The 23,231-nt window shown below is 47.2% G+C and overlaps 2 protein-coding genes across 26 annotated transcripts in view; both read left to right on the forward strand.

Annotated features, from left to right (window-relative positions):
* The first annotated feature begins 112 nt into the window (after positions 1 to 112).
* Positions 113 to 17,068, forward strand: Jpt2 (Jupiter microtubule associated homolog 2). Its single transcript, XM_046442064.2, has 5 exons — positions 113 to 239; positions 4,175 to 4,323; positions 8,717 to 8,859; positions 13,914 to 13,962; positions 14,746 to 17,068. The coding sequence occupies exons 1-5, from the start codon at positions 196 to 198 to the stop codon at positions 14,931 to 14,933; spliced, it is 573 nt and encodes a 190-aa protein (XP_046298020.1). The 5' UTR covers positions 113 to 195; the 3' UTR covers positions 14,934 to 17,068.
* Positions 17,069 to 19,161: 2,093 nt separating this feature from the next.
* Mapk8ip3 (mitogen-activated protein kinase 8 interacting protein 3) overlaps positions 19,162 to 23,231 on the forward strand; it is a 39,971-nt gene continuing 35,901 nt past the window's right edge. For 23 of the 25 annotated variants that reach the window (XM_046442082.2, XM_046442101.2, XM_046442094.2 and 20 more), the window contains exon 1: positions 19,163 to 19,548. In XM_046442082.2, coding sequence (XP_046298038.1) covers positions 19,231 to 19,548 — 318 coding nt within the window. In that variant the 5' untranslated portion in view covers positions 19,163 to 19,230. Of the gene's footprint in view, positions 19,549 to 23,231 lie in introns of all 25 variants that reach the window. The other 2 variants (XM_046442127.2, XM_046442115.2) reach the window with 2 other exon arrangements.

Genomic DNA, 23,231 nt, shown 5'->3' on the forward strand with positions numbered 1-23,231 from the left:
GAGCGGTGCCTGCAGCGGCCAATCGTCTATGGGCGCGACGCCCTCTGGGGGGAAGGGGTGGGGCTCGGGCCTCGATAGGCTGCGAGGCTATGATTGGCGTGGGCGGCAACCAACGGGCGCTGGCGGGCCTGGGTACCTGCGCTAGGCAGGCGGGAACCGCGACGCGGTGCTGAGAGGCGCGGGGCGGCGGCCGACATGTTCCAGGGCGCGGACGCCGAGGCCGGCCGGCTTGGGTCCAGGTGCGCGGGTGCGGCCGGGTGGGCGTGGAGCCGCGGCCACGTGGCGGGCAACCTTACAGATAACGCGCTGCGGCCGGGTAGAGGTTGGGCAGCGAGCCCCGGGGCCCCGCGGGCTCTGTCCGGCCTTCCCGCGCCGGAGCCTCCTGTGCCGCGAGCCGGGCGCGGTTCTCGGGCCGGAGCCTCACCTACGGGTTTGGCAAACGGAGCCGTGGTTCTGGTGTCTGGTAATGCGACCCTGCCGAGCAAGGGGCACCCAGCAAGGGAACCACTGCCCCGCCCCCGTCTGGGGGCACCCAGCAGGGGTCGCCCACCCCACCTCCGGCTGAGGACTTCCCCGTATCCTACCCCCGTCAGGGCTACTACGGAAAAAAAGGATAAGAGGGCACACGCCGTCGCATCCTTCCAGGAAGTGCCCTGTCCGACCTGCCTGGCAGTGCGGCCCAGAAAGTGGTGGCTGAGGGAGGCTGCCGGTGGGAGCGGGAGCTAGGAGGTCGGGCGCTGTGGCCTGGAGCGCGGGCGGAGAAGAGCAGCCAAGTGGAGTGGCCGAGCCCCGCGGGTACCCCGTGGCGTGACAACCCGGCCTGAAGGGAGTCAGCTTCCCTCGCAGCACCTGCGCAGGCTGCGTTTTCTCGGCGAGGGCTTCTCGTGCGGAAGGGGTTTGGACTGGGAAAGCATCTGCTTTAGCCACCATTTACCCCAAGTCTTAACGGTCGAGTTGACGTTGCTGAAGGATTTCGTCCAACTCTGCTTCTCACGCCTTCTCCCGAGCCCCACCAGTTCCCAGAAGTTCTTCCGACACTGGGTACTCTTAGGGAAGGTCAGGGGCATGGAGACCCTCCAGATGAGAGTGGCTTTTGTCTTTCCCTCTCCAGCGCCACAGTCCACCTGAGAAAAGAAAAGTCTGTGGGCTTTTCTTGCCATGTGCCCCTTTGTCTTCTGTGTATTGAATATGTTTGTCAAAATATACGGGTAGGCTACTCCAGAAGGAAAGGATAAGAGGGCACACGCCTCTGCATTGTGACTTTTTTCCTAAGCCCTTCTTAGTACTCCCCTCCCCCCTTCATGTCACAGTGATAACTGCTGCTTGTCCCTTCCAGAGGACCACACTGGGCCATTGTTGTGCCCCACCCCAACCCCCCCTCCTTTTTTAAAAGCCTATCTTTGAACTCTGGTATGGTTTGGTGAGATGTCCTGGGGCACCTTTGCTGCTTGTTTGGCTGTTGCAGGCTGCTAAACCTGGGTGCTGCCCCTTGCCTTTGTGATGGAGGTGGCCCCTGCCCTTCCCAAGATCCTCTGCATCCTAATCACTGCCAAGATAACCTATGCTGCTGGAACCACTTAATTCTAGTTTTCAAATAAAATAAAATTCAGGAAAAGTACACAAAACAATATTAAGTCCTGTAATTCCACCACCTCCACATTAACATTTCCTTTAACTTCCACATACTCCTGTGCCCCTACCATACACTCTGAGCCCCACCTGTTCCAGAGACAGCTTTGGAGTTCCAAGAGCACCCGATAAACTCTGTCATATCACTCACAGGAAACACTGAAACCACCCATATGTGGATCTGCATTTTCCCTTAAACCTGAAGCTCCAGGCAGAGGGCTTTTCTTTATTCATCTTTTTGTCTGCAGGGTTGCCAGTGGTAGGAACTCAGGAGATGTGCGAGAGACTGAGATTCGAGAGACATCTCCGTCTTGACTGTTGAGTGTGAGAGTCCACAGGAGTCCTGATCACATGTGTCAGCTTGTGGTGCAGGACTTCGAGGGTTTGGAAGACCGCTGTCTGTGAAATAAGCCAGTAAATTAGGATTTGTAACTCATGCTGGCATGAATCTTGATGCTGAATTCAGTTCAGTTCAGGATCACAGATATCTTGTTTCATCAGAGATGACTGGAAACCATGTTAGGCCTGCTTCAACTAGCAAAGAAAAATATGGAGAATGACAGGGATATGTGATTTAAAAATGGAAGTCAGATGTCTCACCTTGTCCACCAACAACCTGCTTTACCTAAGATTTCATTAAACTATAACTTAAGCCTGGTTATTGGTTAGTTTAAAAAATTACTTTTCACACAAAACTGATTTTTTCCCCCTTCATTGGATCCTTCAGGAAGTGCTAACTACTGAACAGATAGGATTGGCACATCTACAATGCAGAGAGAATGTTGTTCAGAGGCCTGCCAGTGTGCCAGGGGTCTCAGTTCAGGCTGTGGCTCTCTGTAGGGCACACTTTCTGCTCTCCTGTCTCACAGCAGCAACACTGTTCATATAAGATCATAGTGGTGACTAGTTCCCTTTCCACCTCTTTTTGGAGAAAACAAAAACATTTAAAATGCTGTTTTTGTTAACAAACCTTGAGCATTTAGTATTTGCATAGCTTTGCAGTGAGGCCTAACCTCCGCCTTAGCTGTTAGTTGGTGCTTGATCCTCTAAATCCAAGTATTTCAAAATGTCCTGGGTCAGACTGTACCATTGCTTAAGACCTGGTGAAAGGGAATGGATCACTCAACTGGTTTAAAACTTAACAAGGCCCGTCCCCTGAAATGTGTTTCAAAAGACTGAAAAGACACATATGAACTCAGTGTTTCTCTGTGCTGCTCTTGTAGACCTGCTCTTGGGTGTCAGCACAGAGCTTTATGGTAATTTGTTAGCTCTGCAATTGATTTAATAAAGGGTGACTCAAAGCTAGGCACAGTAGCTCACACCTGTAATCCCATGTTTTTTTTTTTTTTTTAGAAACTGAAGCAGGAAGATTACAAGTTCAAGGCCAAGCTGAGCAACTTAGTGAGACCCTGTCTCATAATAAAAAATGACTGGAGAAGTTAGCTAGGAGCTCTCCTGGATTCAATCCTGAGTACCATCTCCCCAAACATTTTTATTATTATTATTATTTAATACTTTTTTTTTTTAAATATATATATTTATTTATTTATTTTTATGTGGTGCTGAGGATTGAACCCAGGGCCTTGCTCATGCAAGGCAAGCACTTTACCACTGAGCCACAACTCCAGCCCTATTTAATACTTTTTGTAAAAAAAATTATTTTTACCACATTAGAGATTGGACCCAGGGGCACTGTCCCACCGAGCTACATTCTCAGCTGTTTTTATTCTTTATTTTGAGACAAGTCTCACCTTGAACTTGCAATCTTCCTGCTTCTGCATCCTGAGTTAGTGGGATTATAGGGTTGTGCCCTTGTACCCCACTTAATAGGTTTTAATCAACCTAATATATGCAAAATATTCTTTTCACAGTGTGATAGCATAAAAGATATTGTTAAAGAGATGTTTTGTTCTCTTCTTCATGCTGTCTTTGACTCTGCTGTGTAGCTTACCCTTAGAGAGTCTCAGTCCTCAGTCCCTTGTGGCCAGGGCTTCCTGCTAGTGCACACAAGGTCCTGCCTTGGGGGGTCAGGCTTGATCTATGGGTAAATTTTGAGTGTCCCACCAGTCTTCTAGAGACCTTTAATCTTTTTCCTTTGCTTCCTTTTTTTTTTTTTGGCAGTACTAGGAATAGAACCCTGGGCCTTGCACATGGTAGGCAAGCAATGTACCACTAGGCTACATCCCCAACCATTTTTATTTTTATTTAGATACCAGATCTTGCCTACTCTCTAGTCTTGTTCATGCTTGTTCAGTTCGCAGGCTGGCCTTGAGCTTTCAGTTCTCCTGCCTTAGCCTCTTAAGTAGCTGGGATTATAATCATGGGTCACTTCACCCAGCAGGAAAGCTTTTAAAGAACTTGAAGGGCTTTAGAAGAAGTTTGCCATGTGGCAAACTTTTTGTACTGTTTGTACAACATTTAAGTAATTATGTGGCCTCCACAGACATTGAAGCATGCTTCTGCCCTGTCTAGTTGTACCCTATCCCTGCCTGTGACAAGTATACTTGGCAGCCCACAGTCATCCAAGTTTGCTTTCTGCTTGCAGGGCCATGAAGCCCCCAGGAGGAGAATCCAGCAATCTTTTTGGAAGTCCGGAAGAAGCTGTTCCTTCAAGTAGGCCTAATAGGATGGCGTCAAATATTTTTGGACCAACAGAAGAACCTCAGAATGTACCCAAAAGGACAAACCCCCCAGGTGTGGGCCTTTGTAAATCCCAGATGGGTTGGCCTCTACCTAGTCTCTCTCCTGTTCTTTTAAAAATGTTGTCATTCTTTATATTGATCCTTTCAGATATTTTCTGGTATAGGTTATCCCTTGTCTTTAGAGGTGGTGTGAAAGCACTGAGGGTACAAAGGTAAGTGGTGGGCCTCTGGTTTCTGGACCCCATAAGATCCTGAGATTGCATGCTAATGATTGTGTATTCAGATATAGTTCTTAGGGAGGGAGAGTATTAATCTGACTTCATTCAGTAGATTGAAACTCTGGACAGGGAGAGTTGGTCTAGCATGCACTGAGACAGTTCTTCAGAATTTAACACACTGGCTAGTGGCTACAGAAGGAAAGAATATTTGAACAGGTTTCCCCTGTCCTGTTGAGTAACCACACAGTGACAGTTACCTAGTAGTTTTCCCATGTCTGTATCTGTGAGGGGACAGCAAGGTTTGTTTCATCTTTCAGAGACTTTAGAGGCCATCCCTGGGGGTATGTGTTAGAGTCAGCTCTAACTGCTCCCTACCTTGTGCCAGTTCTGGATATAAATAAATCTTGACCAAATGTAGATCAGCAGATTTAAAAACTAGTTTTTTTGTTCATTTGGTTGTTGGGGATGGGTGCTGATGTTGCTTCTAAATGTAGCCTTAGCCAGTGGTTCTTAATAATTGACTAATATTCTCTTGCATCCAATTCTGAATTTTGGGCCAGGAGTGGTCAGCCCTACATACCTTTGTGCTGGTGATAGCAGAATGGTACTTGTGTGCAAAACAAAAACAAATACCAGGAGTGGTGGCATACACCTGTAATCTCAGCAGCTCAGGAGGCTGAGGCAGGCAGATCAAAAGTTCAAGGCCAATCTCGGTAATTTAGCAAGGCCCTAAGCAACTTATACCCTGTCTCAAAGTAAAAAAAAAAAAAAAAAAATGTAAAAAGGCCAGGGACGTGGTTCAGTGGTTAAGCACCCCTGGGTTTAATTCCTAGTATTAAAAAAGAAGAAAAAAAAAAAAAAGCACCAAATGTGTGTCTGGAGTTGTCTCTAGACTTGTCCTTGCAACACATCAGGTTCTCTGAAAGGTGTGCCTGCTGTGCCTCTTTGCACATCCTATAGGACCTCGTGTCCCCAGGTACTCTTGTGTCCTTGGGGAGCCTAAGCCCCTTGGCTAGGAGTAGCCATTTACCTCTGGTATAGTGACAGCCGTTTTGGCTGCCTTTACCAGGTTTTTGCATCTTGTAGTTTTGGAGTTGGTTGTTTTGTTTTTTGCATCCTTCCAAGTACTCTTTGGAAAGAGAGCGCGAAGCCTGTGAGGCAGAACCAGTAGTTGTGTCCACCTCAGAGGCTAAGTTCCTGCCCTCATTGCTGTGCTCAGCCACCCAGGCTCAGTGCTAAAGCACTCCAGTTAGAGGGCCTGACTTGGGAGAGTGTTCAGAGGCACTTGCTCCACCCATGTGGGCAGCTTACCTCTGACAGCTGAGGAAGGCTTGCAGGAGATGACCTTCAGTGTCCCATTTCACCCTCACTGTAGTCTCCCTGTTCAGGCCTCCTGAGCATTCCTGTTTGCCCATATGGCAAGTGCATACCCATTTCTGCCAAGGCAGTGCTTTTTGGGTTTGTTTGTTTCTTTGTTTGTTTGGACAGCAGAAACGAACCCAGAGGCACTGAGCCACATCCCCAGTCCTTTTCATTTTTTAGCAGGGACAGGGTCTCATTAAGTTGCTGAGGCTGGATTTGAACTCAGATCCTCCTGCCTCAGCCCCAGTTTCTGGGATTGAATTTACTTTTTTCTTTTTTTAAGACAGGAGATTGAAACTGGTGCTTAACCATTAAACTACAGCCCTATGTGCCCCCCCACCTCCCCCTTTTTTTTTTTTTTTTTTTTTTTGAGACAGGCTCTTGCTAAATTGTTAAGGCTGGTCTTGAACTTGTGGTCCTCTTATCTCAGTTTCTCAAGTCATTGGGATGACTGGTGTGTGCCACTGCATCCAACTGTTCATTAGTTTTGAGTGAATTCAGGCATCTTTTCTTTAAGTCTGAATTCATCTTTTAAGGAAAAGGTTGAATAATAGCTATATGGCATAATTACTTTAAAGTTCAGAAACAACTTTTGTTCAGGATTATGCATGTATGTTGTGGAAATATGTAAGTAAAATAAGAAGTCTGGTTTCCAGAAAATTCAGGGAGTGGGATAATCTTAGGTGAGCAGGAAAGGGCAGAGGGAGTTCACGAACAGTGTCTTTGACCAAAAATTTTTAGTTTACAAAAAGAAACCTAAATATATGTTTTAAAAAATTAGGTAAGCCTTTGTGGACAACCAGAATATGACACAACAAGGGTGGTCCCTCCCTGTCGCAGGCCAGCCACGTTTGCTAGAATGACCAGTGGCATCACTAAAGGTTTTCCCAGCAGGCTGTGCTGCACCGCCATTTTACCTTAGGAGCTGGTGAGTCTCACCAGCAACCCTAGGGATGCTGTAAGTTGAGAAGGTGAAGTTGTTTGTATGAGGTAACACAGGTAATGAGTGAGTGAGCAGGGACTAGGACCCAAGCAGCCTGGCTAGGGTGCCAGTCCCTCATGCCATGCAGTGCTGGTTTCCTCTTTCAAAGGTGTTCCGTGTGGGGCTGGATCCCTGGGAGGTTCGTGGTTGAGATTGGGAGGTTTATAGTCCCCTAAAGTTAAAAGTTAGGGCATGGTGCATGTTTTCCTGCAGAAAGTTTCACATGTTCCAAGGTCTTTTGTCCCTGCCAGAAGACGGCATCCCTGGCCTGTGCCCAACCTGCTCAGTGCTGTTACAGCCTCATGGAGCTATAGGCCATGGCCTATAGACTGATACCTCCCAGAGGCTGCTCTGTTAGCAGTGTGATAGCTAACAAGAGCAGACACCAGTTGAGTCCCTTCCCCAAGACCATGGCTCCTTGTGTAGTTGGGTCATGAGGTGCTCATCCTATGGCAACATGGTTATCACAGCTAAAAACTAACTTTAAAATGTAATTTTTTGAAGCCTGAAAACAGAAAAGGTGAGACCCTGTCTCAAAAACTTAAAAGGGCTGGGATGTAGTTCAGTGGTAGAGCACCCCTGGGTTCAGTTCCTAGTACCTTAAAAATAAATAAAGAGTTAGTTTTCGTATGCCACTGCACCCTCTCTGTCCCATTTCTTGTCTGGCCCTTGTAGGTAAGCAAGTGGTGAGAGGCAGGGGTGAAGTAGTCATTTTTCTTATTCAATTATAAGTGAATAAGACTACCCCTCTTACATTAAGATGTTGGCACTGCATGGATTGTTTTTTACCTTTATTCACAGAACAGTATGTCCAGGAGGTGTTTCTTTACTGTTAGGCAGAAAACACAGCTTTTATTTATTTTATTATTTATTAGGTGTTTTTATCCTAGGCATGGTCCCTAGCCTTTGACTCAATGAGTGCTCATAGACCTCTGAGAGAATGGTCCTTTTATTGTCCTCATTCTGAAGATGAGGGTTTAGGGTCATAGAAAAACCAAGTAACTTTCACACATCCACACAGCTATTGATGGTGTGCATCTCTGTGTATACCATAACTTGGTGCACCAGGGCAGTGACTTTGATGATAGCTGGTCCATTCAGCACAGTGCTTTGGGGAAGGGGTCTGCTGGTATCATACAGCATCCATGTTCCTCCCTGATAATGGGCATTGAGGCCTTCTTGGGGCATATCCAGGCCACAGCCATCAGCTCCTAAGAAGTTCCATCTGCCTATATTTTGTTAGAGCTTATCAGCTCACTCACATTTGGCAGCAAGGGCATTGCAAATCCCTTGATTTGCTGACATGTGTAGTCATTGCTTGACATTCCAGCCAGAATGAGGTCAGAATGACTAATAAAAGTTATTTTCCAGATAACAGGTTTGCCTTGAGTAGGGCATGTTACTAACTTCAGAACTCTCTGCAAGCAAAACACTTAGCTCTTTCATTCTTTTTTTTTTTTTTTCTTTTTTAGTTTTCAATGGACCTTTATTTTATTTATTGACACGTGGTGGTGAGAATCAAACCCAGTGCCTCACACATGCTCAGCGCTCTGCCATTGAGCCACAGCTCCAGCCTTAGCTGTTTGCTTTTTAATTCACTGGAGAACTTTTCCTGAGTTTAATGAGGGACAGTTCAGTGGGAAAGCATTAACTACTGAGGGTTAGGGAACTCTGCAGGAAAATGTATGGTTTATTTCGTTTTTCTTCCAGAGGCTGGGTTGGGTCTAGACATGAAGGCCGAGTAGGCCTCAGGTAAAAGTTGGCTGGATGTCCCACCCCATTTCCTGGTACCCAGGACTGCCACAAGGCTGTTTGTGAGAAGGTCTCTGAAGTGATGACCCTGGGCATGTGTGGTGTTCACTGTTCTGTGATTGTTTCTGCAGGAGGGAAAGGAAGTGGTATCTTTGATGAATCGACTCCTGTGCAGACCCGACAACGTCTGAACCCACCAGGTGGGAAGACCAGTGACATTTTTGGGTCCCCAGTCACTGCCACTTCACCCCTGGCACACCCAAACAAACCCAAGGTATGGACTACATTCAGACAGCAGACATGAGAAAAAAACAAAAGTTGAGCCAAGGACTCTTAAAAAGCTGCAGATGTGCCATGTTATTAGGGAGACAAGATGGACATCATTGATTTTGCTGTGGTCATTTGTTATTGGGTTGGGGAGCTCCCTAGTTACCCAGGAAACATTCCAACCTCATGATGACTGACCCCTGGGGAAAGTGGTTTCTTGGTGTGTCAACAGTACAGATACTGTTAGAGGCAGCCACACTGGCCTTTACCACATACCTGAGGGATAGCAGCTGAGCACCTGGTGCAAGAACTCGCCCCTCAAGGGTCTTTCATGATTCTTCATTCTGTAGAGGAAAGGTGGTGGCTCTTGATGGCATTTCTTTCCCCACACAAGGTCCAAGGCCTCATGCTTGTTATCTTAGTGGATTTGTGGTGCTTGGCACCTCTGATCCTGCAATGGCACCGGATCAGGTAACTACCTGTAATCTAGCAAAGGGTTAAGTAACCAGGGTCTCCTTACTGCAGTGCCATCTCAGAGGCTTGCTGAGATATGTGACCCTGGATGTGAACTTCCTGGGCTGAGGCTGAGGTAGAGGCTTGACGAAGAGCCAGCACAGCCCTCACCTGAATGTTTGTTCAAGGCATGACAGGACATTCTGGGAGTTTACTTTGGCCAGAACTCACTAACAATAAAACCTATAATTTTATTGTTACTTAATTATTAGCATTATATTTAAAATTTTTCATCGTTTTTTTGTGGCCAAAAGATAGGGTCCAGTTCTCCAAAACAAAAAGCATTCACATTTCTGGAACTACTTGTGCATGGACCATCACTGCATTTTTGTCAGTTCACATCTCAGATGATGGCCCACCGCCATTGAATGGAAATGGAAATGTGAAAAAAGACCCAAGGCAAGGAGAAAATGAGAGCAGATGAGAGGGCTTCATGGAGACGAGCCAGGTTGGATCACCCCATGTCTCCTGTGATGGCCTGTCTGAAGCAACAGTCTCTTTCAGGTTGGAGTCTCAGGAGCCAGGCATGCGCCCCACTGAGTATGAGATTGTGAGGCTCATGTCAAAGACATCTCTTTGGGATGTACCTGTGGAACTGCTGCACCTTGGCTAATCCAGAAATGCCCTAAAGGTCAGCAGTTCTCCATCAATGAGAATTTTAATTAGCTGAACATAAGAGGAGGAAGCTTGGATTCACAGGTTCCCAGGAAAGAATAATATGAGCTTGTACACCTGGGCATAGAATAAAGGGAGTCAGAAAACAATTTACCTGGGTTTATTAAACCTAAAGGTTTTTTGACCCAGGAGCATCAGACATCCCCAGCCTCACTGGAAAAATGGCCAGTTCCAGGCTCAGGACAGAGAGCGTAGGAGATGCTCCTGGAACATTGTGCAGTGCCATAAAACCATCGCAGTGTTAGACTGGCGTCAAAAGGATCAGAAACCATTGTGAAGAGTAGTCTTGGGCCACAGAGGCTTGGGCCTCATTTGGTCCTCAATTAGTACAGTAATCACAATGGATTAAAATTCACCAACTATTTAGAATTCAGAGGTTAAAAAAAATTTTTTTTTTAACTTTTGAGAATGCCAGAAAACCAACTCATGAAATCTGGTGAATACAAAGATGGTGTGAATAACCAGCTTTTCCTGCATGAAAGATGACAGCTGTTGAAGGAAAGTTCCATTTTATAGAAGTACTAAAGGAGCCAAGCATAGTGACCATACCTGTAATCCCATCTTCTTAAGGCTGAGGCCAGCCTGGGCAACTGAGTGGGGCTTGTGTCAACATTTAGAAAGGACTCCCAAGTTATAAATGAGAAGGGGTAATAATACTGCCATGTTGCAAGTGTGGGATGAACTCAACACACCCACACAGTGGTCATCAGTGGCTGTGACAGCATAGAAAGAGAAACAGCCAAGAGTTATGACCTCAAATGTGGAAGTCCAACTTGGTCCACCTCAAGGTCAGTTTGTCAATATAAAACCCAAAGTGAAACAAAGCCACATTTTTAAATAATGATGTCACATATATGCACTCAGAACAGTATAACGTGTAGGAAAATACATGACAAATGATGGAGATTCTTAAAATAAAAAAGAGAAAGGGCCAGGCACAGTGGCTCACGCACGTAATCCCAGCTACACAGGAGGTTGTGGCAGGAGAGTCACAAGATTGAGGCCAGCCCAGGCAACTTAATGAAGAAAGTGCTGAGGCTGAAGCCCAGTAGTAGGAGTGCTTGTGCACCACTCTGGGTTCCATCCTTGGTACAGCAAAAACAATAAAGCTTAAGAAGGGCTAGGTGCAGCCCAGTGGCAGAGCCCTTGCCTAGCATATGCAAGGCCTGGGTTTGACCCCCCAGCACCACCCAAAGCAAAACCAGAATACCAAATGAGAAAGAGACTTAGAAAAGCAGTCCCTTTCAAAGTCCAAATAGATTTTGTAGAAATGGAAAAAAACTATTCAGACATTCACTTGGAAGATAAAACATGGAAGCCCACATCCCAGTCTCACTTATGGCAACAGTGACTAAAACAGCACAATGGCAATTTTGTGGGAGTTTTTTGTTTGTTTGTTTTGTTTTGTTTTTTTCTACAAGAGTACCAAGATCATTCAATAGGAAAGTAACAAAGCCTCTCAACAAATGGTGTTGGGAATTTGGGTATGCACACACAAAAAGATAAAATTAGACTTACCTTAACACCATGGGGGGAAAAATCTCGAATTGGTTCAAAGACCTAAAATAGCAAAATCATAAAATTCATAAAAATCAGAAAATATAGTGACTAATCTTTGTGATCCTGCACTTGACAGTGCTTCTTAAATATGACACAAACAATAGACAATAAAATAAATTGGACTTCATTAAAATTAAAAACTTAGTGTGCATCCCAAGGACCCTACCCAAAAACTGGAAAGACAACCCACAGGATGGAAAAAAAAAAACCTTGCAAATCGCATACCTAATAAGGATTTACTGTCCAGAATATGTAATGAGGTCTTAGGACTTAATGACAAAAAGACAAACTAATTCAAAATGAGCAATGGATTTGAATAGGCATTTCTACAGAGTAGGTATATAAATGATAATCACATAATGGGTACCCAACTTCAGTGGTCATTAGGGAAATTCAAATAAGAAACTACCACCTCAGTCCTTGTGGGACACCTACAAAACATTGAGTTAGAACCTCGAATGTTGCTAGCGAGGATGTGAAGTCATTCGGCAGTCGTGGAAGTTGGTTTGGCATTTCCTCAGAAAGTTAAGCTTGAACCACTGTATGAATCAGCAATTCCATGAAGATTTGGAAAACAGGAGCTGGTTGTGGTGGTACCACCTTGGATCCCAGCTACTCAGGTGGAGGAGGCAGGGCTCTAAGTTCTCAACCAGCCTCAGCCACTTAGGGAGACCCTGTCTCAAAAATAAAAAGGGCTGTGGTGTGGCTCTGTGGCAGAGCACCCTGGTTCCATCTCTAGTATCAAAAAGAAAACATTTTTCCTTGGAAAACTGGGAATGGAACCATCATTTGACCCAGCTATTCCTCTTCTCGGACTATACTCAAAAGACCTAAAAACTGCATACTACAGGGACACAGCCACATCAATGTGTACAGTAACACAATTCACAATAGCTAGACTGTGAAGCCAACCTAGATGCCCTTCAATGGGTGAATGGATTAAAAAAAATGTGGCATTTATAAACAATGGAATATTATTCAGCACTAAAAAATAACAAGATCATGGCATTTGCAAGGAAATGGATGGCATTAGAGCAGATTATGCTAAGTGAAGTTAGCCAATCCCCCCCCAAAAAAAAAAAAATGCTGAGTGCCTTCTCTGATATAAGGGAGGTGACTTAAAATGGGGTAGGGTGGAAGAGCATGAGAAGAAAATTACCCTTAGATAGGGAAGAGAGGTGGGAGGGAGAATGGGAATTGCATGGAAGAGGGAAGGAGACCCCCTTCGTTATACAGAATACAGGTATGACAATGAGAGGGGAAAAAAAAGTGGGTCACATTAGATTGGGTAGAGAGGGAAGGGGGGAATGGAAGGACAGCAGAAAAAAACCGACAGTATTATTGCTGTGGGTATATACATGACTGCATGACTAATATAATTCTGCAACCTGTACACTCAGAAAAATGAGAAATTATATCCCATCTGATTCAAATGTATGATATGTCAAGATCATTGTTCTGTCATGTGTAACTAATTAAAACAAATTTTTAAAAAATATGAAACTAAAAAAAAATTTGAAAACAGGGATTCAGGAGCTGGGATTGTTCCTCAGAGGGAGAGCACTCATCTAGCATGCATGAGGCACTGGGTTCAGTCCTGGGCACCACATAAAAATAAAGATATGCGTCCACCTATAACTAAAAAATAAATATTTAAAAAAGAAAACAGATTCAGGCTGATACTAGGACACATTTTCGTAGCATAATAGCTGCAGGTAGAAACGGCCCACATGTCTGTCAGCAGAGCAGTGGGTTCAAAGTGTAGTCCAGCTACACAGTTGCTTACTGCTGTTGTCAGACTATAGTTCTGACATGTTGTAATGTGGACAAGCCTTGAAGGCACTGGTGTTTTAAAATTTGATATTGAAGAAATGGTTTTTGCAGTTTTGAGCCCATTAAGATTATTTTTTTAGGGCTACATCTTGAAAATTGTACAGACAAATGATATATCTGGGGCTTGCTCCAGAGTAGTCCTGAGGAGAGACAGGCAAGGATGGAAGCTGGGGTGTGGTGTGCTTATTCTCGAATGGCTGCAAGTCTGCATTGCAGTAGTATAGCAGGTTCTGCAGGCTCATTCTGTCCTCTACTTTTTTGGTAGTACTAGGGATTGAACCTAGGGGTTCCTCCGTGCTAGGCAAGTGCTTGACCCTTGAGCTGCATCCCCAGCAGCTTTATGGTAAAGCAGTCCAGACATGATAAAAACATGTCTTAGAAGTTAAACTGTAGTCGTCCATGCCTGTGTTTCAGTGTCTGCCTGAGTGAGGGGAGAAAGATTCTGGGTCCTGCACTGACCTTACTGTTGTCTTGCTGCAGGATCATGTGTTCTTGTGCGAAGGAGAAGACCCAAAGCCAGACCATAAAGGTGAGCTAGTTTCCTCTCTCCATCTGTTGCATGCCCCCAGGCCAGGAGTGTACTATAAGAGGAGTAAGCCTTTGAAGAAGGCAGGGAGACAGGAAGAGTTACCTCTTTGTCACCACTTATCAGCCTGGACCTGTAAGATGTCTTTTTCTAGAATGTCATCAATGTTCTGAAGGACCTGGAACTAAAATCCCAAGTGAACTCATGACGCAGGCTGGAGCTGTCAGAACTAAGAGGCTGGGTATGAGGCCTGTGTGGTGGGAGAGCTGAGCCTGCATGTGCACTGTGGTTTCCAGGTTGATTGGGTATGGGTTTCTGCCTTGGGGCTGCTGTTCCCTTCAGCGGATGCACAGGATCCTGAGAGTGTACCCATCCTTCCTTCAGAAAATCTAGAGCACTGGTGACCAGAAGCCTCACCTGGGCTTGTCAGACCCCCAGCTGGGCATACTCACTCCTTTTTAGACACACTCAGAACATTTCTTTCTATGCTTGATGCAGGAGAGACTGGAGTGTAACATACAAAATAAAGAAATAATTAACTTCTTTAGGAAGATACCAAGGAGTGTTTATAGTCATCAGCCCCAGTTTTATGGTCAGTCTGAGAACTGCATCTCCTTTAGCTGAGCAGTCTTGGTGCAAGAGTGCGTGCCCGGCCTCACCTTCCCCTTCCCCATCCTGTCATGGATTTTTTGTGAGCTGCTCTGTGATGTTGACTGCTCCTCAGAGCGGCTTGCCTGTCAGGCAGTAGCTGCCTCTAATGGCCACTGTGCTGACTCTGTCCCACAGCTGCAGGAAGCACCCCCAGCCGAGAAGAGTCAGGAGAAAAGGGCAGCTCCAGAGGAGCAGACCACGCCAAGGCGCCTGAGCCTACGCCCCCAGCTGACAGCCACGAGCCCAGGCTGGGGCCGAGGCCTCGCTCTCACAACAAGGTCCTGAACCCACCGGGAGGCAAATCCAGCATCTCCTTCTACTAAGAGGCTACTTACTGCTCTGCCTGTAGCCAGACCAGAAATTCAAGATACAGAGTATTAAAAGTTTATTGTTTTCTTTAGCCCAAACAAAAGGGGGTGGGAGAGGGTTGCCCTGTGTGTGAAGCTGGCTGCCTAGAGGACCGGGGCCTTTCAGACTGCAAGCTACATGTCTGGGGATGGGGATAGAGGGCTCCCCTGGTGTCTGCTCATTTGTTCTGATGGAGCAGGATTCTGAGGTGGGCAAAGGCAGGGAGCTGGTGCTGTTTGGCTGGTGGGCTCTTCCGTGAGCTGTCTCCTGCTGACTAGGCATCCAGGAACAGCTGAAGAAAGCCCAGTCTGTCTTGCTGTAGGATGGAGAGGAAGCAAAAGCAGAGACATCAGGAAGGCAGTGGGAGTCCACATAAAGCATCCCCTTTGGCCCCAGGACCAGTTACCCATCACAAGGATAGCTTCCACTCCCAAGAGACCACCAAGCCCATCATCTCCTCTTTTTACCCCCAGTGTGTCGTCCTTCTCTCTTGAAGCACCGTGACTGCTTTTCCTCAGCAGCAGTCAACAGAACCAAACAGTTGACCTCAGTCTGCTGCTCTGAAAGTTTTTCTACCCTGGTCCTCTGAGTTGCCCAGTTCCTGCATCTCAAACCATGACCACATCTCACATAGGAATCTGCCTTCCTCTCTCAGGGACTGGCCTTGGTCCTTGATGTGCTGGATTTACTTGTAGATTTTTCCATATATTTCCTCTCATCAGCCTTAAGTCTGGGCCTTGGTTCTTCACTGATAGTGTGAAGCTCACTTCCAAAGCTGCACTCTGCCCTCTGCAGGTCTTTAAACCTCTTCACATACACCTGAGTACAGGGTTTTTTCAGATCCTTCCTGTGTCTTTGTTCCTGTAGTTGGTGGGAATGCATGAGAACCTTGGGTTCTTAGGTTGGTTTCTTCAGTAATATCTAAAAGGCTGTCTTCAAGTACCAGCTTCACATAAATGCCTGTGGATTTGGTTTCTGACATCTTCCAGAAAGCAGTCCACTGCTTCAGCCACCTTTTTGAAACTGCAGAACCTCTGGACCCTACTATAAACAATAGGCCAGAGCGTTAAGTAGTTTGTCAGCAGAGTCTCAGCTGTCACGCCAGCAGATGCTTTGCTGGCATGAGTCATGTTGCTTCATCTGTCAGGCAGAGGTCCCTCCCTGTCCACTGCAGCCTCAGTTCCCTGCTTCCCTGTGGTGGGCATATTAACAGGAGAGGGCCTCAGTGGCATGGCTATTGCTTTAAGTGCCTACAGGGCTCGAACCAGGTGCTAGGAACATCCTCGGTGTCCTTTAGCTTTGGACAAACGGCAGGTCTTGTGTGGTCTAACACTACCTGCAGGAGCTAATCAATCCCCAGGCTCTGGCTCCTGGCACATGGAGGGGTCTGCATATGACTTGTCAGCCAAAGAATCTTAACCCCTTCAGTTGCCCTATACACCATGGAGCCAAAAACATTCCATGTGAGTCCTGAGAACTTGGACAGGTTTCTGTTCAAAGTCATTTATAACATTGTTTGGAATTTGGGGGCAGGGCAAGTTCCCACTAAAATAATATAAATGTTGCTTAGCTTTTTAAGCCAAAACCCACTAACTTGTTTGACTTACAAGGAACTAGTGTTAATGATAGATATGAACCACTATTTGTAATGATGTTTTCTTAGAGAAAATAAATTGTGAATTCTAAATTAAATTGCCAAAAAAAAAATCTGACATTACTGTGCTGGTTCCTGCTGTTGTGCCAATGAGAAGGAAACTCTGTTCTGAGTCCGTGTCCTGGGCAGTGTGTTCACTGCGGGAGCAGAGAAGGCACTTCCCACGTGAGCCCAGCATTGTGGGTATGGTGCGCACCTGCATTAGGAAGATGCTGTCTGTATGTGGACACATCCTGTCCTCAACCTCCAAGCTGCATTAAGAAATTACTAGTCTGTATTTTTATTAAGCCTTAATTTTTTTTAAAAACATTTGGTGCCAACATGTTTCTAGAGCTGTATCAAAACAAGAAACCTGTCCTCACATCACAATGCAATTTTGATAGGAACATTTTGTTATTTTTACAAGGCAAAATTAGGAATAATGGTTGAATTAAACTTCGTAACCACGTAATTAAAGTCTTTGCCTGTTTTGTGTGTGTGTTCTTTCCCATCCATCCATTCTGCAAACAAAATGCCATAAATTGGCTCCTTTCCCCACGACTATTTTCTGGTAAGTTTGTCTCTTCCTGCCATTTAATCTGGAGGATACCCAAATCAATCTTAAAGCTTTGAGCAGGCTATGCACAGTGGCTATTGCCTGTGATGCCAGTGACTTGGGAGGCTGAGACAGGACAATTGTAGGTTCCAGGCCAGCCTCAGCAACTTAGCAAGACCCTGTCTCAAAAAGGGCTAGGGATATGGCTCAGTGGTATAGCACCCCTGGGTTCAACCCCAATGGGATACGCACACACAAGAAGCTTTGAGTGGGGAATTTGCCCTAAGTTAAGCACATTGATTATTTTCTCTTGCTACTAGTTATCCTTAAGGTCTCTAATGTGCCTCTAGCTTGGCTTTGAAATCCCCCATGATTAACCCTGTAATGAACAGGTGAGATGCTGAGCTGAGTGTCAGATTCAGTGCAGAAGCGCAGATCAAATGTCTGTCTTCTGTTGGGTTAGCTATTTTCCTATGTCCCCAAGCAAACGTAGTATTCTCATGTATGCTATGTGGATTCAGGGAAATGAAACAGACTGCCTGTGAGGAGAGCCCCTCTAAGAGATACCATGCCATTCTGCCAGCTGGTTCAGGGCTTCAAATGAAAACCATGTCCTCAGAAAGCTAGCATGGTTATCTGGAACACCATCTTCACTTGTTCATCCATGCGATGGGATGTGTAGAGCAAGTTTCAAGAACTGGGTTAGGCACTGACATTAAATTACCTATTAACAGCAGCTGTTCAAGCTGGGATTGTGGCTCAGGGGTAGAATGCTCACCTCTCACTTGCAAGGCCCTGGGTTCGATCCTCAGCACCACATAAAAATAGATTTATAACGGTATTGTATTCAACTACAAAAAAATAATAAATATTTTTTAAAAAACAGCAGCTGTTCAAGCTAAGGGCAGTCACTGAAATCTGAGTCGTTCAAGTCCCCAGAGGCCAGACATCGGACACTGGTAGCTCTACCAGTGTTCAGGTGAAAGCCAGAAAAATAAACATCAGAACTGGTATTTTGAAGTCTTGTTCCTCCCTCAGAAATGTGCCAGTTCTGGGACAGCATCACCTGCTGTGTTATCTGGGAGATTCTTCAGGGAGTCAAACCTTGCAAGCAGGTACATATCTCGGGAATTGAACCTAGGGGCGCATTACCACTGAGCCACATCCCCAGCCCTTATTTTTATTTTAAGATGGTTTTGCCATCCTGCCTCAACCTCCAGAGTTGCCAGGGTTAGGTTAAATCCCACCCCCACCCCCCCACCCCCCCGCCAGACGGCTCCTGCCTCAGCTTTCAGAGGAGCTGGGATACAGGCATGGGCCACTGAGCCTGGCTGAATTCCTTAATCCTTAGCATTCTTGGAGATTGTTAGTGAAACATTCCTTAGAAATCAGAACTTTCGAAAGGAATGAGCTCACCTTACATTTTATGGTTTTTTAATGAGCAAATCCGAAGTTCTAATCAGTTGACTTCAACTTAATATTGTATATTCTGTAAGCACCGGGAATTACCCAGCATGCCAGCTTGTTAAAATTTCATGGTTTCAATCAATTTCAGGTAACCAATTTCTGAAGGTGGTGTTCATAATAAAAATAATAGTGATGTCCACGCCGGCTGGCCGGGTCATGGCGGCTGCCCTGCTGGGGAGTTCTCGGAATTCTCGAGGTTCTAGCCTCCGGAACACAAGCCTGCTCCGCTATCGCTCTGCCGTGACCGGCACCCGCGGGTGGCGCCGCGGAACCCGAACCGCCTGTGCAGGCGGGCCGCCAATTCCTGGTGTCGCGAGGTGCCCAGGCAGACGTCCAGCCCGGGCAAAAGCGCGGCCCGCAGCAGCTGGCCCCATCTCGCAGCTGGGACACAGCGTGGGAAGGCCCCCAAGCCACAGACGCGGCAGGAAGCGCCGCTTCCCTGACGCCGCGGCGCGGCCCCACCCTGCGGTGGGCGGGACTTCCGGCGGGCGAGTGACGGGCGCGGCTTGGGCAGCGGCGGCGGCGGCGGCGACCTGAGGCGACAGCGGCCGGTAGGGGCGACGCCGCGGCCCGCGGACCCGGCAGCCGGAGCGCCGCGCTGGCGGCGGCCGCCGCGATGATGGAGATCCAGATGGACGAGGGTGGCGGCGTGGTGGTGTACCAGGACGACTATTGCTCGGGCTCGGTGATGTCGGAGCGCGTGTCGGGCCTGGCGGGCTCCATCTACCGCGAGTTCGAGCGCCTCATCCACTGCTACGACGAGGAGGTGGTCAAGGAGCTCATGCCGCTGGTGGTGAACGTGCTGGAGAACCTGGACTCGGTGCTGAGCGAGAACCAGGAGCACGAGGTGGAGCTGGAGCTGCTGCGCGAGGACAACGAGCAGCTGCTCACGCAGTACGAGCGCGAGAAGGCGCTGCGCAAGCAGGCGGAGGAGGTGCGTGGGCGCGGGCGGCCGGCGGCCGAGCCCGCGGCTGGCCGCTGGCTTTGAGCAGGGCTCTGGGCCGCACATTCCTAGATTGGGATGCTCGGGCCTCACCACTGCGGCTTCAGACTCCCCACACAGGGGATTCAGGAGCCCCTAGGATCTGAGAGCTCAAAGTGACCCGGGCCGCTTTACTAGGGAGGGAACTGGCCCTGAGAAGTGGAGGGGCCCGACCAAGGTCACACACTCCAGAAACACCGGGCCAGGATGCGGAGTGGACCCAGACGCACGGCCTGGTCTCTTCTGGGTTACTCCTCCCCACATACCCAGCGGTGAAGCTGTGGCTGCCTCCCCCTGTGCTGGGCACCGCCCTCCACTGCTCTGACCACTCAGGGCCTTTTGATGCCTGACGGAGGTTTGGTTGGCTTTCGTTTTTATTCCCAGCCTGTGTAGTCAAAATAGTGATGAGGAGGAAGTAAAAGAAGAAAACCAAGCTGGACAACCTTAAGACCGAGTTGTAGCTGTGTACCTAAAAATGTACACTACCTGGCTTAGGTACCCTGCTTTGTGCAGTGCCAAGGCAACCTCCAGGGAGGTGCCTCTTCCTTCCCACTTACACTCAGCCTGGACCACTGCTCTTAAGTATTGTGCCTGCGCCTTGCAGAGAGATTGCTGTAATGCCCTTACCCTATTGCTCCAGCTATTTAGACAGGCTGCACAGAGAGCTGTGAGCTGAGCAGTAAGCAAATACCCTGGGTTGGACTGGCCAGGTGGAGGTGGCAGTCAGATGCTAATATTATGCCCTTGGGGAGAGTCAGGTACTGTTACAACTGAAGAAAAGGGTTCAACCCTGTAAACATTGGTGTTCTGGCTCCTTTATGGAATCAAGCAGACATTCACTTTCAGTCTTGTGGAAAAGACCACTGCTCTTTGCTGGCTTATTCTTCTAGTCAGGGACTCCTGATCATGGATGTGTGCGATAGCCCAGGATCTGGACGTCATGGGCTGCAGGCATGACATGGTGCAGAGGAGCTGGGATGAGCTGTCAGAGGATGCTGCCCTAGCCACTCTGCTCAATTAGGCTTAGTCAGAGATGGTAACCTGAGCCAGCTGCAGCCTTCTGAGAAGACAGAGTCTGCAGGGTTTTTGAGGAAAACCTTGAGCAGAGTAAACATCCCTGTCTTCTACTCACCCTGTGATAACCATAAGGAGATTCTTGGTTCTGATACTGAGTGGCCAGTTCTCTGGAATTGAGGTCTATGGTGAAGGGCCCAAGCCGTGGAGTCTGCAGATACCATCTTGGGCACCAGCCCTGTCCTTGTGAGCGGCCTGTCCACCCGGTCTCTCCTCCTCTGGGCCACAGTGACCTCTTCTCTAAGTGGATTGCTTGTCAGCCTTGGCATGTCAGTTTCGTCTCAGATGCTGGGCACCACTATTGGCTCTGAGTGGCCTGAAGAATCATGGTGAGGGTTTGAGACATCAGGCAGGACCCCTGGTGGGGTCTCGGACAGCAAGCCCTGGGTGTTGCCAGCTGTTCAGATATTAGCACAGGTTCTCAAAAGGGTTGGAAAGGGGCAGCTGGCTGTGTGTGCCAGGCCTGAAAGGACAGAGGCTGGAGCTTGCCCAGGTGGCAGAGTTCTTCTTGCAGCAATTAAGCACCTAGCTTATGAGAGGAAAAATAAGGCTTCAGAGGTGAGTTTTAGTCATCGCTTACTTTAAAATCTCTTTAACCTTAGAGAAGCTGCTAGTAGCATCCCTCACATCTCAAGTAATGCAGGTGGGTACTCTTCCCACAGGAGGTGTCTGTGGACATTTGCTGATGATGGACATTTTTTTTTTTTTTTTAAAGAGAGAGAGAATTTTAATATTTATTTTTTAGTTATCGGCGGACACAACATCTTTGTTTTTTTGTATGTGGAGCTGAGGATCGAACCTGGGCCGCACGCACGCCAGGCGAGCGCGCTACCGCTTGAGCCACATCCCCAGCCCTGATGATGGACATTTGATGCTGTGTAAGAAAAGCATCCAAGTGGAGGAGAGTTTGATCCAAGACTTCTTTTTTCCTAGTTAGACAAAAGTAATCCATTTCATAGAAGAGAATTTGGGTAGGATCAACTGGAAAGTGGGGCAGCTGGGATTGTGGCTCAGTGGTAGGGCAATTGCCTAGCACATGTGAGTCATTGGATTTGATCCTTAGCACCACATAAATAAATAAATAAAGGTATTGTGTTCATCTACAACTTAAAAAAAGAACTGGAAAGGGGGTGAAAAATCCACATAATCCCATCCTGCAGAGATGATCTCTCATGAATGAGTAAATACATTGAATCAGAAGTTCTTGCTCCTGTTTCCTATGTCAAAAGTAGTAAGTTCACTGCTTGGACAGTGTCTGCCATTTCTTCTTCAGCCAAAGTGAATATTAAGAGCAATTTTGGGGTTTTTTTTCCCCTCGATGTACTAGAACTAGAATCCAACCAAGTTGGATGCAGCTCTATCACTGAGCTGCATCCCCATCCCTTAAAAGAAGTTCTTAAATACCGGTTTTTGGATGAAGCTGTTAAGATGTGGTGGCCAGAGCTGTTTTTCCTTGTTGCCTCCAAAAAGTTCTTCAACTGTAGCAGTACCAGAAGCTCCAAGAGCAAAGCAGTGTCATACTAGACTCATTTTCATGGCACTGGGAATCAAACCTAGACCTTTGTGCATACTAGAAAAGGGCTCTACTCCTGAGTTGTGTTCCCATTCTCCAAACAGAGTCACTCTGAAAGATGGAAACAAACAGGTACAGAAACCATGAGCAAAGAGCTACTTCAAGCCAGGGAGAACATGGGGGAGCTAGCTGGGGTTCAGAGGCCTCTGGAGTGAAGCCTGCTGTTCTGTGGTGAGAACCTTCTGGGCTGCCATGGCAGCCCAGGTGGACCAGGGGGGCTGAATGTGGATGGAGGTCAGTTCCCTTAAAATTTGAATTAATCTTTTCTTAAACTTTTTGTTGCAATAATATACAGAAAAGTTGCAAAAATATTCTCCTCATGTGGATTCCCATATGTGAATCTTTTCCCATTTTGTTTTCTTTCTCCCCCATTCTGCTAAGGCCTCAGGGTCCTGCATGTCCCTATAGTCCCTGATATTCTGGAATGGTTCCTCAGTTTCTGCCCTTTGTGACCTTGACATGTTACAGCTCACATTAATTACTTTGCAGTGTATATGCTGGTCTGGCTTTCCTGTAACCTGGTGGCCAGACTCATTCTCTAAAGTAATACTCAGGGCTGCCGAGTCTGGGACATCTTGACCACATGCAAGATGGGCAGGCAGGAGGGGCACAAGACAAGATGTGAGAAGAGGCCTGGTCTTCCACTTCCTCTCCCCGTGCGTGCTGCTCCCCTTGCGTAGGACCCTGCCAGCGTTTTTCCCAGCCAGTTCCTGGCCCACCTGACTCCCTGGCATCTGACAGTGTACTGGAGAGAACAAGAATGTCCCCAGCATTCACCTGCTATGCCTCTCACCCTGACCTCCCCAGCTAACTTCCAGTTTGTTCAGGGACAGGACCAGGGCTATTCTCTTCTCCAGCTAGCCTGTGTGAATGAGCAGGGGAGCCAGCTTCCCCTTTGCTCATCTTTCCATGCCGCACCTCAGTTCCCAAAATCAGGGTCTCTTAGGAGCAGCCCTTCTGTCCAGCAGACTTCTGTGGTGATGGGCAT

This window comes from Marmota monax, unplaced genomic scaffold (genome assembly GCF_021218885.2).
Source record: "Marmota monax isolate L192 unplaced genomic scaffold, Marmota_monax_Labrador192_F-V1.1 WCK01_AAM20220418_F8-fsc00035, whole genome shotgun sequence".
Lineage (NCBI taxonomy): Eukaryota > Metazoa > Chordata > Mammalia > Rodentia > Sciuridae > Marmota > Marmota monax.

Bases quoted from the DNA above. Each gene is read 5' to 3' on its own strand.
- Jpt2 (XM_046442064.2), top strand. From the start codon at position 196: ATGTTCCAGGGCGCGGACGCCGAGGCCGGCCGGCTTGGGTCCAG. The intron at 8,860-13,913 runs GTATGGACTACA...GTCTTGCTGCAG, and splicing joins CACACCCAAACAAACCCAAG to GATCATGTGTTCTTGTGCGA. The intron at 13,963-14,745 runs GTGAGCTAGTTT...TCTGTCCCACAG, and splicing joins CCCAAAGCCAGACCATAAAG to CTGCAGGAAGCACCCCCAGC.